The sequence below is a fragment of the Lolium rigidum genome, chromosome 2 (genome assembly GCF_022539505.1).
Source record: "Lolium rigidum isolate FL_2022 chromosome 2, APGP_CSIRO_Lrig_0.1, whole genome shotgun sequence".
NCBI classification, from domain to species: Eukaryota; Viridiplantae; Streptophyta; class Magnoliopsida; order Poales; family Poaceae; genus Lolium; species Lolium rigidum.
Window position 1 is genome coordinate 186,746,362 of NC_061509.1, and position 15,716 is coordinate 186,762,077.

The following is a 15,716-nucleotide window of genomic DNA, read 5'->3' on the forward strand; positions in this document are numbered from 1 at the left end:
AAATGCAACTCTCAACTTACACGCCAAGAAGAAGAAGAGCGCATCGTCTGGCTCTCCCAGTCGGCACACACGGATCCACCCGATACGGATCGAGAAGGCCCGAGGGTTCGCTCGCCTTGCGGGCAAAGAATATGGCAGGATTAATAAAATAACCCAACGTTCAAGACCCTTATCCATATCCACACACTGACACCTGGACCCACGCGCGGGAGCCCACACGACAAGACGCGACACTGGAAACGGACAGGCGCTAAATGCATTCCCCCCCCTCGATACCCCCACAAATCTAACATACACCCCCACACTCCCGCAAACCGACTAGAAACCCGCAGACAAATTTACACGGAGCCCCCTCCTACCCGCCGGAGCGGTACCGGGCCTGGGTCGCTGCCGCGTGGGCCCGGGCCTTAACTCCCCAACGGTCCAGCCTTCGCACCGAAGGAAACGGGCCGTGCGCGATAAAAGGGGACTCTGGTACCCCCGAGGCCTCGGCCGCACCGCACACCGCCACTCCCCGCACGCCACCACCACCGCCGCTGCGGCTCACGGCTACGCAGCTCTGCCCTCGCCCCCCTGCTCCGGCGCCGCCGTCGCGCTCCACGGTTTCCGGCCGCTAACTTCGTCTAGGGTTTGACCCGCGCGATCGCCGCTTACTCCTCCCCCTCCGCCCGAGGGTTTCCGCCGCCGCGCCGAGATGTCCGGCCTGAACCCGCCGCCGTTCGACGGCCTCGCGTCGGGGCCCGACCCGTGGGACATCGTCGTCAAGGTCAGTCCGTCCTCTCGCGTGATACGGCGCCGTGCTTGGTTTATTTCGCGAGTGATGGGGGGCATGCCATGTGCGAGGGAGAGGGGGCGATTGTAGTTGGGTGCGATTGGCGTGCTAGGGGGTTTGCGATGGACTGGCTTGTTGAGTCGTTGATTGGGCGTGGCTTGAGGTTGGGGGTTTGGTCACTGATCGGAGGGGTGTTTTTCGTCCAAGGTTTTGTGGATATTTCTGCATAGGAGCACCAATGGATTTGTGTCTTTTTTTTTTTACAATCTCATAGGTGAGTGGTAGATCGATCGATGCCATAGGTTGTGCCCATGGAGTAGCTCAGGCTTCTGTTTTTTTTCTTACTAGTATAATATTGGAATAATATGGAATATGTTGTGGCTCCTCAATCGAGATGCTATATAAGAGGTTGTGGGTAGTCCCGGTTTGTGAAGACATCTGGATCATTGGATAACGTCGGCGTTGCTCCAATGAAATATTACTTAATCAACGCTCAAATCTGTTTGCTAGATCATGTTTCTGTATTCACTAACTCTATTCAGTAACGCGGTGTTATTACTTATCATGGATCGCTGCATTTGGCACTTCAGATATATGCGTAGCACAGAGTAGATCTTTTGGACAAGCTACACTACATATTACTTGTAGTTGAAAACACGTGATTTGTTGGGGTTAAAATTTCGTCTAGGATACAAAGCGTGCGGCAGATCTAGCAAATTGCCAACTTCTAAACATCCTTGGCAGTATCGGTATGATTTGATATCTAGTGCCAATTATTACTGTAACACAGTCCAAACTCATAATCTCTGTGTGAGTATATATCAATTTCATGACAATCCTAATCATGGGGTGTTGTGCATCATTTTGTTCAACTAACCACTAGCCAGTTCAGCAGTCTTTTGTCCGTCACACTGTCATGGGTAATGTGTGCAGTGTACATTTTCTTCTTCTTTCGAATTCACTATGTTCCGTTGCGGTGTCATTTAATGGCACTCCGAATAAAACTATGTTGTTTGCTCTAGTTACTTTATGATTTACATCGCAATTTCTCTCTTAAGATGTCTACAATTGCATCCATTAGGCGCATAGTTTCAGTGTCTACTGATCATCTGCGATGGATGTCCTCTTTTTACATTGATTATCTTGATCTATAATACTTGCACTGTGATTGATTAGTCTATGCTCTTATTACACTCTTTACCTGATTCGTAGAAGAGAAGATATTATGATCTATACATTTATAATCTAGAAGAGAAGATATTATTGAAGTAGTTCATGCTCTTATTACCCCTCTTACTAAGACTAGTCATAGTGGGAAGTAATATAGAGTAGTAACATGAACATGTTATTACTCTGTGTTACTACCTTCACAGTGGTTAGTAACATCAAAATAGTATCATAGATGTCTTCATTAATGAGCTTGTAGACTCATTGTATCTTGGGAAATGTGATGTTACAGTAACTAAGCTATGTTACTCTCTCCTCCTCTCTCCTCATTAACTCACTGCCACATAAGCAAATTTGGTGAGTTGGACACTTAGTTACTAGTGAAGTTACTCCCACTATGAGTAGTCTAATTGTAGAAGAAACAAAATATGATCAATGCAATAACTGAATTTGAAATAATTATGCTAACAAATTTCCCCCTCAACAGTAATAAGAAACATTATGCTGTAGATATTTCATCTACTTCAGCGTAGGTTTTGCTGTTGCCAACATAACTGGACTCTCAGGAGTTATCCTGTTCTGTGTGTTATCTTATGGTCATGATGTCTGTTATCTGTAGTACTCATATGCGATATGAGTGTTGATCCTGTGATATTCTTTTAAAACATTGTAGTATATCAGAAGGAGGAAATTCCTGAACCATTGTTTTGACATGGTCATAAACAGTTTTGGTATGGCATTTTGGATCTGTGTTATTCAAAGATGGTTGGAAGATTGTAATGTCAGGTCTTTATATGTCCTGATGTTAGTATGTTCGTGTGTCGTATGATCTAACTATGTCAGTCGCAGAGTTCTCATTTCGCCTTTTTCTATATTATACAGGTCAAATATGGTGACACACTTAAGAGGTTCAATGGTTATGTCAATGGAACACACTTCACTCTGAATCTATCTGCTCTTCGGTCTAAAATTGCAAGTGCTTTTAAGTTTGGCCCTGATGCTGACTTCATTCTCACTTATACTGATGATGACGGGGATGTTGTCATGTTGGATGATGACGAGGACTTGCACGATGCGGCCATCCACCAGAAACTGAACCCTCTGAGGATTAGTGTTCAGTTAAAGAACAGCCACACCGCTGCATCTCAGACCGACCGGCAAGATCCAAACCCTGCACCGATTAGGGCCAACACTCAGGATCCATTAGCCCAGATAAAATCTGTTATTGATGAAGCTTTAAAGCCTATATCAGAACCTCTGAGCTCCACTGGAAGGGAACATCCCCTAGGTCATTTAAAATTAGCTCTTGAGGAATCTATGAAGGCTATCCATGAGCCAATTCCTGAATCCCTTGCAAAGCTGTCACGTGAAGCACTTGATGCAGCACCACCACAGTTAGCTGAGCTGATAAAACCTTTCATGAACTTGATTGCATCAACAAACAGTACCCTAGCTACTGGGCGTGCTCATAGTCCATCTGGCTCCTCCAGTGGTGTGCAGCAAGAACAGGTGGATCTCAAAGCTAATGACCAGCCCAAAGTTGATGCAATGTCACGACCCTTGAATTCACGGGCCCCTGGATCATCTGAGTCAGGAGGCCTTAAGAGTGTGTTACTTGATGCTCCTGTTGAAGTCATTCCTGAACCTTCTCAAGACCAACGGGAATCATTATATCCTTCCTTGGATAAGCTGCTGTTCACGAGTAATTCAGGTGTTAACACGTCTGGTTGCAAGGGAGTGAGTGATGCTCACAGTAAGGGAAAATCTGTTATGCCATCCGCTGCACCTCTCGCCCCTCCCACTGTTCCTAGCTTCCGTCCAAGTCCACCTCTCAGTGCGTGTGGAAATAAATGGTCCGAGTCACGAAGATGGGCTGATGAATGGTCCCAGCCTAGATCCTTTTGGCAGCCTGAAGCTAATGCTAAACCATCCAGCGATCCTAGATGGCGTATTCCAATGCATAAAGTCCCCCACCCCCCACCAGCTGTCCATGTACCCCTGGGAAATTGTCCACGATTTCCTTACCCTAGTCGCCTTCTATCTGCTGGGCGTCAGTATGGAGATCTTGGTAACAACAGTGATAGCCTGTCACGACCTTCACACAGATGGATTCAGTGTGATGGTTGTGGAGTTCAACCAATTGTTGGGCCACGCTACAAGTCTAACGTGTAAGATCTTCATTAGTCAAACCCATTATTAGAACAATAATTTATTAATAGCTGTTTTCTGGTGTTCTTGCTCTGACATCTTTCCTCTGCCATCAGGAAAGAAGATTATGACCTGTGTGATACCTGCTTCCGTCGTATGGGCAGTGAGATCGAGTACACCAGGATAGACAAGCCAATCTTGCCACACAAGTTATCTCGGGACCCCAACTTGGTGAGTTTCTTGAAGTCATGTCTATATGTAAGGGTCTGAACTAGTTGAGGCACTTCTGCCCCGTCAAAAAGGAGTTCCTTCAATCTTGAAGACTAACTTGTTGCAATTGGGCATTGATTTGTACTTCATCAGTTATGCAACTATCCGGGTTGAGTAATATACCTACCCAGTAGAATAATAACGATAGATGCATCTACTTTCTTGATACCAATTATTTAAGAGTAATTATTTTCCTTACTACAGTGCCGGAAGATCCATTCCCATTCACGTGCGTCGATGAAGTCAAAGCGTGAGAAACTTGAAAGCCGCTTCATCTTGGATGTAACTGTACTCGATGGGACTCTTATGCCACCTTCGAGCCCATTTACTAAGATTTGGCGCATGAACAACAATGGGTCTATCATGTGGCCCTTGGGCACACAGCTCATTTGGGTTGGTGGAGATCAATTTGCACTGCAGACCTCTGTCCCACTAGAGGTAGCTACCATACATATTGTTTCAAGTAATGGTATCAATTGCATGTTTGACTAATTGTCAATTGTGGCACGAGAGTTCTTCGATTCTGATTTTGGTATGCTTGTGCAGATTCCATTGAATGGATTTCCGGTGGATCAGGAGATGGATGTTGCTGTTGATTTTGTGGCACCTGCTAGGCCTGGGAGGTATATATCTTACTGGAGACTGGCTTCACCTTCTGGTCAAAAATTTGGTCAGCGAGTTTGGGTTCATATCCAGGTGGGTACCCCTACCATTCCTTTTCTCTATGTGGTTGTATAATCTAGACTTGTCATCTGAATCCTAAATGCATCTGCAGGTGGAAGATCCATCTTTTGTCAGTGATAACAGGACTGCTGCTATAGACCTGAATCTGCCCCAGGAAAGCAACCTCGGAGACGCTACTAATTTGATTGATGTCAACATCGAGCCTGTCAACATCGAGCCTGTCGTCTTGCGTGAAGGTGTCAAAAGCGCTGAAGTAGAACTACTGCAGCCCTTAATATACAACGAAGCCACTGAGCCCAAGGAATCTGCATCTGCAGCAATGCGTCTGTACCCCCTCGTGGATGTTCCCTCATCCAGTTCAGGTGCTGCTACTTCTGTGCCAAGTTTTCATGTGCTTGCACCAGAATTCACTCCAAGGACTGTGACCGCACCAGCTGATGTGCCAACAAGTTCGCTTACAAGTATCCCTGTGGACGTGCCTGTACCTGCAACCACACCTGTGGATGCGGTGACGGCTGAGACTGTTGACATCGACAGTCTTAGGGAAGAGAAACTGCTGCAGGAGCTTGAGGAGATGGGCTTCAAGCAGGTTGATCTGAACAAGGAGATACTGAGGCAGAACAAGTACAACCTTGAGCAGTCCGTGGATGATCTGTGTGGCGTCAATGAATGGGACCCTCTGCTGGCCGAACTGAACGAGATGGTAAGATACAAACCCTATTCTGGATGTTGCTGATACCGTGATAGCTGTGGCAAGGTCCTGAACCTAGTTTTGTACCACCTTTCAGGGATTTGAGGACAGGGAGACTAACAAGGAGCTGCTGGAGAAGAACGGAGGAAGCATCAAGCGGGCTGTGATGGACCTCATCGCCAGGGAGAAGAAGGACAAGTGAAGATCGTGCACATAATTATCTATTTCTAATTATGCAATGCTTAAATAACGAGATGGGTGGTACCTGCTGTGGTGCTGCTCCAGTATTTCTCGCAGTTTGCTTGTGAACTTTGGTGAACCGTGTTGTTGGTGTGAGTCCTGTGTGCGGTGTGAACTCCGTTAAGTTCATTATGTGCGCGTGCGCGCCTCTGAAAAGCAGCGACCTTAGTGGGTTAGCTGTGTGGTTTACTGTAATGGGTATAGTTGCTCTGTTTACTATCGTGACTGTAATATGATATCTGGATCTATATGCTTGGTGTTCCGTTCCTGTCTGATTTGGCTTTGGTGTGCGGGGTGCCTCAAGCTGTCGTGTTGCCTCGGCCAGGATCAACTTGTGCGAAAAAAGAGAGGATGGAACCTCTCCGCTGCCATTGCCCACTCGCTTACCCCGCTTTGTGCACGGGGAGGCGAGGAGTCTACTAAAGGGCCCAGCCATCATCTTCGAGAGGTATGCATTTATACAAATTCTCAAAGAGAGATATCTTGTTTGTTTGGATAAGACGTTTTTGCACCCGAGAGTAGATTCTTCTGTTTTTAAAAATAAAATTTGAATGCATTTTAAAATGTTCAAAAAACTGATAAGAAATGTTGTATGTACTTTCAGCGAAGTCGTTTCACAAAAAATTGATGCTATTTGTGTAAAAAGATAATTTTGGTGCTGAAGAGTAGCTTCTGTTGAGATATTTTTTTTTTATATAGGACACGTAACATTTTGGGTTTTCACGAAAATTAGCATGTACATAAAAATTATCAAACACATATGCGTGATTTTTGTTAAATTTTATTTTACATTTCAAATCTTTTTCAGAGTAGCAGGTGCATATGCACCTCGGTTCAAAAATGCATTTTCGTGTTTTTGGCATGTATTTATAAAAAATGCTCTATGTCACTCTTGAAAGCTCAAATAATTTACTTGTCTGAATATACTCCCTCCTTGCTAAAATGTAGTGCGTATAAGATTTTAAAAAAGTAAAGTTCAGCCACGTATATAGGAAAATTATCAACATCGATTCTTCACGATGTATATTTTTATTTGGTATGGTCGATGTAGGTAGTTTTTTTTTTAAAGTTGGTCAAATTTAACATAGTTTGACTTTTTAAATTTTTTATATGCACTACATTTATTTTTGAGAAATATATGCACTACATTATGCGATGGAGTAGCTTGTATCAGGTTTGCTTCAACCATGTCTCGTCTCTTGTCTGCTGTAAACAGTCTCATAATTTTATGAATTGATATTTGGCCCAAACAAACGTGGAATATTCAGATCTAGCTGATGAATTGGGGATTCATTTTGTATGTTCTGATGTCAATGCCGACTATGGTGTTCGTGATGTGGATATATATGCAGATCCCAGCATTTTACAAGAATCACCTTTTTGGTCTGTCATATAAAATCTGGCTACTCTAGGAGAACTGAATGTAAAATGGGTGTTTCTGAGCGTTTTACAAGGCTAGGGCTTTTCTAGCCCTAGCCTTTTCGTGACAATTTTGGACATAATTATGTAGAGTTCCTGCGTCATTAGGGCTTTTCTAGTATGTCATGTGTGACATCAACACCGCCTACACCGTCAATTTTCCTCAACATCATTCTGGCTGTCAACTTCGTAGTGCTCCTAGAACTTCCTTATTCATAGTTCATACAATCTATTCCACACTATATATGTTAATTGCATCTTTCTTCGGAATTGAGAACCTGGCCATCAACAACTGGCCTAGGAAAATAGAGCTCGTTGGCACTGTGGTTAGAGAGAGAGAGACAAGCATACTATTTGGAGGGGCATCATTGAACTAATGATTACCTGGAGGGGGCATATAGGATTTTTTTAACAAATTTGCAGACCAATACACATACAGTACTTTATAGGGGGCTTTCCTGAACAAAATTCACATAGGGGCCCTTCTTGTCATTTTTTTTGAACTTTCTCTAACTTGTGGCGAACAAATTCTCTGAACGCATTTTGTGGCTTGTTGCCAAAATGATGCGTGCCAAAGTCTGGCCTAAACCAAACATGCCCCAAGTCCCCCATTCAAATGGGGAAATTTGAGCTGACATGGGTTTTCTCAAAAAAAAAAAAGAGCTGATATGGGTTAAAATTTTCAGAGACAAACATCAGTTACAAACCCATATAAAAGAATAACATTAGTAATGACAAAGACAATTAAGAAGGATACAATATTGGTCATCTCGAGTTGAGGACACTCTGCTTAGACAAGTAAACACAGTTGCTAGCACTGCACGTGTTTTTTTTACAACAGCGTGCCCCACTCTCTCAAATCTCGACACCTGACTGTGCTACAAAGTCCCATTATTGAACAATGCAACATGGCAACTGAAACTAGCAAATGGACGATGGTCCAGTAGTCTTGGTAAAACAACACAAAAGGAAGACCAGGAAAGAAGAATGGCTCACGTGGTTCTTCGGTTGTCGTTCCGTCAGGCAGGCAGGCGCAATTCCAGTAACGATCCTATGACGTGCATGCAGAGAAATGTATATACATTCGACCGATCGAGCAGTGAGACGAGGAGGAGCTGCTGGCTGGCTCTCCCTCACAGCTCCTGCTCGAGGAACTTGTCCTCCTCCGCCGCCGTCTCCTGCTTCGCCCAGGTGCTCAGCGACGACACGCTGCGGGACAGCCACGCGATCGGAGACGACGCCTTGGGGCTCTCGGCCGCCACGATGGCGTTCCTCCGCCGCTCCTCCTCGTCCTGCAGCCTCTTGGTCATGTACTCCCTCACCGCGCCCGCCCCCTTGGCGACCACCTCACTCGGCGGCACGGCCAGCGGGTTCTGGTCCAGGCAGAGGCGCTCGAGCCGCTCCAGGCGGCCGAAGCAGTCCGGCAGCTCGTGTATCTGGTTGTTGCTGAGGTCGAGCTCGCGCAGGCCGAGCAGGTCGCAGAACGAGGCCGGCAGGTCGCGCATGTCGCTGAAGTTGCTGCTGAGGTTGAGCGACTCGAGCGCCGCCAGGTTGCCGAAGGCGGTGGGCAGGCCGTGGAGCTCGTTGAAGTGCGCGTCCAGGAGGCGCAGGGAGCGCATCTCGCAGATGGAGGACGGCAGGGAGCGTAGCTTGTTAAGGTGCACCCACAGCTTCTGCAGGTTCACCAGCTCGTGGCCGATGCCCGTCGGCAGGTACGCCAGGACGTTGTAGCTCGCGTCCAGCTCGACCAGTGACCTAGAGTAGTTTCAACGTCGAGCGATTAGTATTTCTAGCTTGAATATATTGTGCAACGGGACGGGCAATGGATGATAATGCTTTGTAGGACGATGGCTGGTTGTTACCTGCATTTCGAGATGCTGTCGGGCAGAGACCTCAGTTTGTTGCCTGAGACGTCGAGGATCTTCAGGTTGGAGAGGAGTCCGATGGAGTCCGGCAGGGCGACCAAAGCGTTGGAAGCGAGGCGGAGTTCTTCCAGGTGTTCAAGCCCGCCAATGGCATCTGGGACAGCCTGCAATCTCCAGCAAAAACTATCGATCAAACAGGGTACAAAGATGCATGAGTCTTGAAAAATGTTTTATGTGAAACAGATAAATTTTGACTGGTTACAATCTTCGATATGGGAGAAATTAACGCGTACGAGATACTCGAATTCACAATGTTCTTCTGGCTGCAAGCCTGCGATACCTGAATTTTATCACATTCTTTTCTAAATATCCGAACGCCAGAACAAAAGTTGGTGATACAATTTCTACTCTATCAGGATTTAGGTCCATTGCCGGAATTTTATGGTAACAGCTGGTAACCTGATTTACCTCTGCCCCTGAGAAATCTTATCTTTACACCAGTCAGAAAATTGAATCTGGGCACAATTCATGCAAATTCAACAGATTTTATCTCAAAATTCCATGCAGCAAATGAGCAAAATGCTGGTACCCCCAGGTACTGGACTCCTCTGTAAAAAAAAAAAAATCCAAACCGATGGCATAAAGGCATAAACCATTTCATCTACTTCTCACATAATTTCTCAATTATCAAATCAACGAATCCTATGAACCAACACTTATGCTGACGTATAAATCAAGAAGTAAAATCTCCTAACATAAACAAGACACGGATCCATCATCCAATGCCTATATTTCCTGAGCTATTACTCCATTAATACAACAATATATCTTAACTAGTAACATTGCATTAGACCTAGCGCAATATATAGCCTCAAAATCTACATAACGCTCGAAGGCCCGATCCGCCGATCGGACGATCGGTCACCCGCATTTACCGGATCAGGCCAATGATCCGAAATTACCATTCTCCCATCGATCGATGATTGATCTGAACGCATCTCTAAATGTAGCAGTGTACAACGAAATGAATGGCGACGACAAGCAGGTAGACAGAGCAATTCATGGGGGCGTGTGTGAGTGAATCCTGACCTGGAGCTGGTTGCGCGAGACGTCGAGCACGATGAGGCCGCGGATCCGGCCGAAGTGCTCGGGCAGGTGGCGCAGCTGCCGGTCGGCGAGGATCACTCTCTCCACGACCTTCCCTTCCTCCGCCTCCTTGAGCACCCGCACCACCTCCTCGTCGACGGCGCCGGACCCCTCGTCCTCCCCTCTCTTGCCGCCGGCCTCCACCACGTCCCGCCCGTGCATGGCCATCCGGTACACCCGCTCCAGCTTCTCCTCCGCCTCCCGCAGCAGGGCCCCGTACGCCTCGTGCTCCTCGTCGAGCCGCACCACCTCCCGGCTCGCCGCCACCTTCTCCTCGATCTCCTCCTGCCCCGGCCCGACGGGGTCTCCCTGACCCTGGGCGTGCGAGCGGAGGAATGCGCGAGCGGCGTCGACGAGCTCGTGGTCGGGGCGGGGGTCGAGGTGGCGGATCGCGTCGCGCGCGCAGGTGATGTCGGCGACGGCGCGCGTCATGGAGGCTAGGACGGACGGGTGGCGCAGGCCCGGCATGCGCTCCACGAGCTCGAACTCCGCGGGGCCCGACGGGGCGCGCGGGGACGGGAACGGCGGCGGCGGCTGCTCGGGGTCGCGCGGGGAGGACAGCCTCGGGGACCCCGTCTTGATCGACGGGAGCCGCCGGAGCACGTAGGCGAGGATCGGGTGTGAGGTCGGGGACGGATCGGCCATGGTCGGTGGCGATGGCGGAATGGCGGTTCCGGTTTGATCAGTGTGAGGGGAATCGAAATTCGCAAGGGAAGAAGATAGCGGCTCTATAGCGGGATGGGGATCCCAACGGTGTTTCGGAATTTATATGTGGCGGGGCGACGTGGAGGGATCTAGAAGCCGGGGGATGAATCTTGAGCACATGCGTTGTGTGCCGTTGGATCGGCTGTCAACCGTCCAGATCGAGCAAAACTCTAGAACATCATGCCTGGTTTTTTAATCGCAATTGAGAGCAAGGATCAAATTGCTCCGATGTGGTGAAGTCAATTCGTTTTGTACTGCTCTAAAAAAAGTTCCTTTTGTACTCCCTCATCGAAAGATGTTGTACATTTGTTCAAATACACAATACAATCAAATTCAATTATGTTATCCTAAAAAAATTAAACGAATCTGCGACATCTTTTTCAGGGTAGAGAGAGTACTTCTCTTTGCTAGGGAGTATCATTGCTTGCTTGGTGATACAATAATTGGTTGAATCGATTTTATCCTTAGTATTAGGTTTTTAGCATAAAATTTTAAATCCTATTTTTAAAATATGATTTGTTCATAATACTTGGTTATTTTATACTATTCTCTTGTTTTATATTAGTTCTCGCTATTTTAGTATTAAATCAGAGATAACTAATATAAAATAGAGGAAGTCTTTTTTTGTTGCAATACATTATCCTTGTGGATAACTGGTATGACCGGATCCACACCCAAAATGCGTGAAGACCATTTCCTAGTAAGCTTCACATGTGTTAATTTGAGCGGTGGGCATTGCTGCTTCTATTTTGGGGGATGAAACCGTTTGCTGCTTGGGCGAGCACGGACAGAGTGGATCATCAATGGGGACGATTTTTCTGTACACCGAAGAAGAACGCTGTGCGACAAAAACGGGCAGCTCCTCCTCCGACGACTCTTCCGGAAATTTTGCATTCTCACCAAGGAAATAGAAATTATCAAGACTCGCCGAGAAACATCGAGAAACGCTTCAGCTCACGAATAGTTCTTTTTTTTCGAAAACAGAAAAGTAGTATCCCTACGAATTATGCCATGACCGTACGGTACGAAAAACATAAATCGAACTTCCATTGTTGATTCTCGCCTACGTGCACACGAGGAACACTCCATCCATGGCTCCATTTGAAATTGCAGGTTTCAAATATGAAGGAACACGCCCATTTTACCTCCTCAAGGTTTGCTTGTTTTACATTCTTTTAGGGTTTCTTTATGTCTCAATTGATCGATATTTTCTTAAGTCTCAGTCACCTAAAAAAAGTGTGACCTTAGTTCATAGAAAAGTGCAACTCGTTCTATTTACATTTCTTTAAAACCATGGTCGTATTTTTTGGGGTGACTATGACCGAGACATAGCAAAAAATTTTATTATAGTTGAACTCACTAATTTAGCAGAGCTATATTGATTTATCAAATTACAAAACACATGAAGTACAACATAAATTTCGATACATCATCACCAGGGAGGAAGGTGCGGGTCACGAGGACTTCCCCACCACACCTATTTCTAAAGGGTTACCCAAGTTCTTAGATAATAGTAGGTGACAATTTAGATGTCCACTAACTATAAATGTGTGATTTTCTTGTTTGAAAAACACAATATAGACACAAATGCTCATAACTATAAAGGTGTGCTCATGCTCCAAATATTTCAACACCAAATAAGAACCGTCCTCTTCGAACCATCACGTTACATCGACATCAAACAACGAAAATTCATACCTTTTGCACCACAAGAAACATGCAAGTATCTTCTTTTTGGTGAAAAATATACACATTTTTATTATTACAATTTTTAGAGAATATACACTATCTACTTCATACGATTATAAGTTTAGTATTTGTGGCCATCAAACATTTTTAGATCTAATCATTAACATAGACCAAATTACTGACATTAACATCACCAAATGTTACTAGGTTTGTCGTGAAATTTTTTTCATACATATAGTTAACATTGTTTTAAACAATGTATTTTCATGGAAACTTATATGGTCGAAAAGGATTGTTTTCAGAAAACCTGATTTTTTTTAGAGAAAACTAAGAAGTCTTCGCATCCAGAACGGGCCAATACTGCGAACCAAAGTGAATACCCGTACTGGCCCAGAATGCCAGCCAGGCCCTCCTGCTGGCCCAGCAGCTCCCAGGCAACTGCATTCGAACGGAACAAAAAAGAGGAAAATCCCCACGCTGGTCACGGCCAGTCCACATTCCAGTCCGAAGCCAGTCTTCACGAGTCGAAGCCATCTCTCCCGGCCTTCCCCCAACTGGCGGCGGCGGCGGCGGCGGCGGAGATTGTCGAGCGAATATGCTGCAGTTCCCGGCGATGATGCGGCAGTGGCCGTCGCCGCCGCTGATCCCGGCGTCCACGCTCCTCCCCGTGCACGTCACCACCCAGGAGGACGAGCTCCTCCTCGCCATGGCCGAGTCCGATCTCGAGGACAAGGTACTGCTAGCTGCTCTCCCCCTTCCTTTCCTTTCCCCCCACCGCTCCCCGCGCCACTAACGCATTCAATCCCCCACTGCTCCTGTCAGCTGAACGCGATCCGCAAGACCAACAGCAACCTGGTGATCATAGGCAAGCCCACCAACGACATCAAGGAGGAGTACGACGCCGAGGTGGAGGAGGACGACGCCGACAACGTCGATGAGTCCGACGGCGACGACTTCGACCAGGAAACCGGCTGACCCGACCAGGCCTTCATCGCTTGACGCCTGAGACAGTTCCCTACCTGTACGCTTGTTGCAGCTCGAGATCCCCAATTACCTGTTGTTAGTACTGTAGATCGATCTGTGCAAGCTATCGTACTTTGCTGTGCTACATGGTGTTTCGATGATTCTTGGATGAGCATGTTAATGCTGTTACATATTAATCAAAATCCATCACTCTATGTGAATGTGTTACTGCCTGCTGTTTCTTGGTCAAGTTTCTTCACAGTGGTTCAGTGCTATTGGCTATGTATGTTTGCAAGCTAGAAACATGTCATGAGTACCTTATCTTCCTTTTGTGAAGCACCCTGTGTGTAAACTGTGATATCGTTGTATGCTAGTGTCATTTAACTATGAGATGAGAGTAGGGACAGAGATTGGAACAGACTAGTAGCCTTTGAATTAGAGATAGAGTTCAATTAGGTATTAGTTACGGGGACTTACTGTTCTCCTTAATAAACTGCCACATGGCTCCTCCCCTTTTTGTCTTGAAAAAAAAAGTTACTTATTGTTTCTTAGTGTTGTCTAGTCTAGTTATCATGTAATTGTCTGACAATCATTACATCAGGAATTAAACTACAAAATACAAAGTTTATTTGTTTCTGCAGGAACATCTATATATGTTGTAGAAACAGAGTCGTGTAGCTGAAAATTTGACTACAGTATTCGTTTGCAAATTGTGCTTTTTGACTAATTTATCCAATCTTATATTTATTTTTGGTGGTCCGTAGACACCACATTAACCCATGTCATCAGAGCCATACAAACCGTTAGATCTTTCATAATCGAATGAGAGAGCTGCTTTATGCTTGGCAGAAATACTTCCGCGTCCGTAGGGTCTTTGGGTGGCAATATGAATCTGGGGCTGACCTAGTGACCTTCACGTAGAGGATTAGGAAACTTCCAATCTGGTTGGTGCTCCCCATGTAATTGTGTATCACAATGGCTATGCGTGGTTATATTTATATCTCTCTGTGAAATAGTTTCAAACTCTTCTGTTCTGTCATGTTCTTTTTTTCCTTGGTATGTTAAGGAGTCAACACCATGCATGCCGTGATCCATGCCATGTAATAGTATATTGCAATGGCTATGCGATGTGTGATCTTTTCCATGTGCCATCTCTATGTATCTATAGTTTCATTCCCCTGATCCATGCCATGAATGCAGTATACCTTTTGGTTCCACCCTTACATGCATGATAGCCTGCATGATCAAGATTCCATATAATCTGTCATTGATCCCATGAACCTATTGGATTTAAGAAGAGAGCAGTTTAATGTTGATCGATTTCAATTAACAACATTCGCTCATGTATTCATAAATATGAAAAGTACTGCTGTGTTACCGATAGACCACGTTTGCATACAAATTCTAAGTTTGTACATTGGATCTGACAAATCATATGTGCCAGTCCCATCATGTCTTAGCCATGGAAATACTGATATTTGAATCAATTCAAACAAGAGATCTAACACAATATTATAAAATTAATGACACTCGCTTTGGTGTGTGTTCTAGAAAAAATAGTACAAACTTACTGAGAAAATGGTACTATGATGTGAAGGTGGTATGTACTAACCCCGTGCGTACCACCGAGATCTTAAACGATACTATCTATGTTCCTAAATATAAGATGTTTTGGGAGTTCAAATAATAATATATCTTAACGGGCACGGGCACGACGCCGCCAACGGTGATCACATCGCCAGGCGTGGACCTCGCCGCCGATGTCGCAAACGGCGCCGTCCCGAGGACAACCCTGACGCTCCCGCCGGACGCGCAGACGGCATGGCCCTCGACGCTCATGCTTCTGCCATGCACGGTCCACGACGTCGAGCTGATGGGCTCGCCATTGACGGCCGCTGGTCGGATGCGCGCAGGCCTGCTCCGCCGCCGCGCCAACGGCGGTCCTCTGCCGCCGGCG

At 45.9% G+C, this 15,716-nt stretch overlaps 3 protein-coding genes across 3 annotated transcripts; 2 read left to right on the forward strand and 1 right to left on the reverse strand.

Moving 5' to 3' along the window:
* The first annotated feature begins 660 nt into the window (after positions 1 to 660).
* Positions 661 to 6,220, forward strand: LOC124692723 (protein NBR1 homolog). Its single transcript, XM_047226154.1, has 7 exons — positions 661 to 766; positions 2,822 to 4,107; positions 4,204 to 4,318; positions 4,562 to 4,795; positions 4,904 to 5,053; positions 5,133 to 5,744; positions 5,830 to 6,220. Exons 1-7 carry the CDS (start codon positions 695 to 697, stop codon positions 5,932 to 5,934), a joined length of 2,574 nt encoding a protein of 857 aa, XP_047082110.1. The 5' UTR covers positions 661 to 694; the 3' UTR covers positions 5,935 to 6,220.
* A 2,304-nt stretch (positions 6,221 to 8,524) lies between these two features.
* On the reverse strand, positions 8,525 to 11,047 carry LOC124690396 (plant intracellular Ras-group-related LRR protein 2-like). The gene is made up of 3 exons (XM_047223785.1): positions 10,346 to 11,047; positions 9,254 to 9,420; positions 8,525 to 9,146 (listed from the first exon to the last, which is right to left on the reverse strand). The coding sequence occupies exons 1-3, from the start codon at positions 11,045 to 11,047 to the stop codon at positions 8,525 to 8,527; spliced, it is 1,491 nt and encodes a 496-aa protein (XP_047079741.1).
* A 2,268-nt stretch (positions 11,048 to 13,315) lies between these two features.
* On the forward strand, positions 13,316 to 13,872 carry LOC124687841 (anaphase-promoting complex subunit 15-like). The gene is made up of 2 exons (XM_047221579.1): positions 13,316 to 13,529; positions 13,619 to 13,872. The coding sequence occupies exons 1-2, from the start codon at positions 13,392 to 13,394 to the stop codon at positions 13,769 to 13,771; spliced, it is 291 nt and encodes a 96-aa protein (XP_047077535.1). The 5' UTR covers positions 13,316 to 13,391; the 3' UTR covers positions 13,772 to 13,872.
* The last annotated feature ends 1,844 nt before the right edge of the window (positions 13,873 to 15,716 follow it).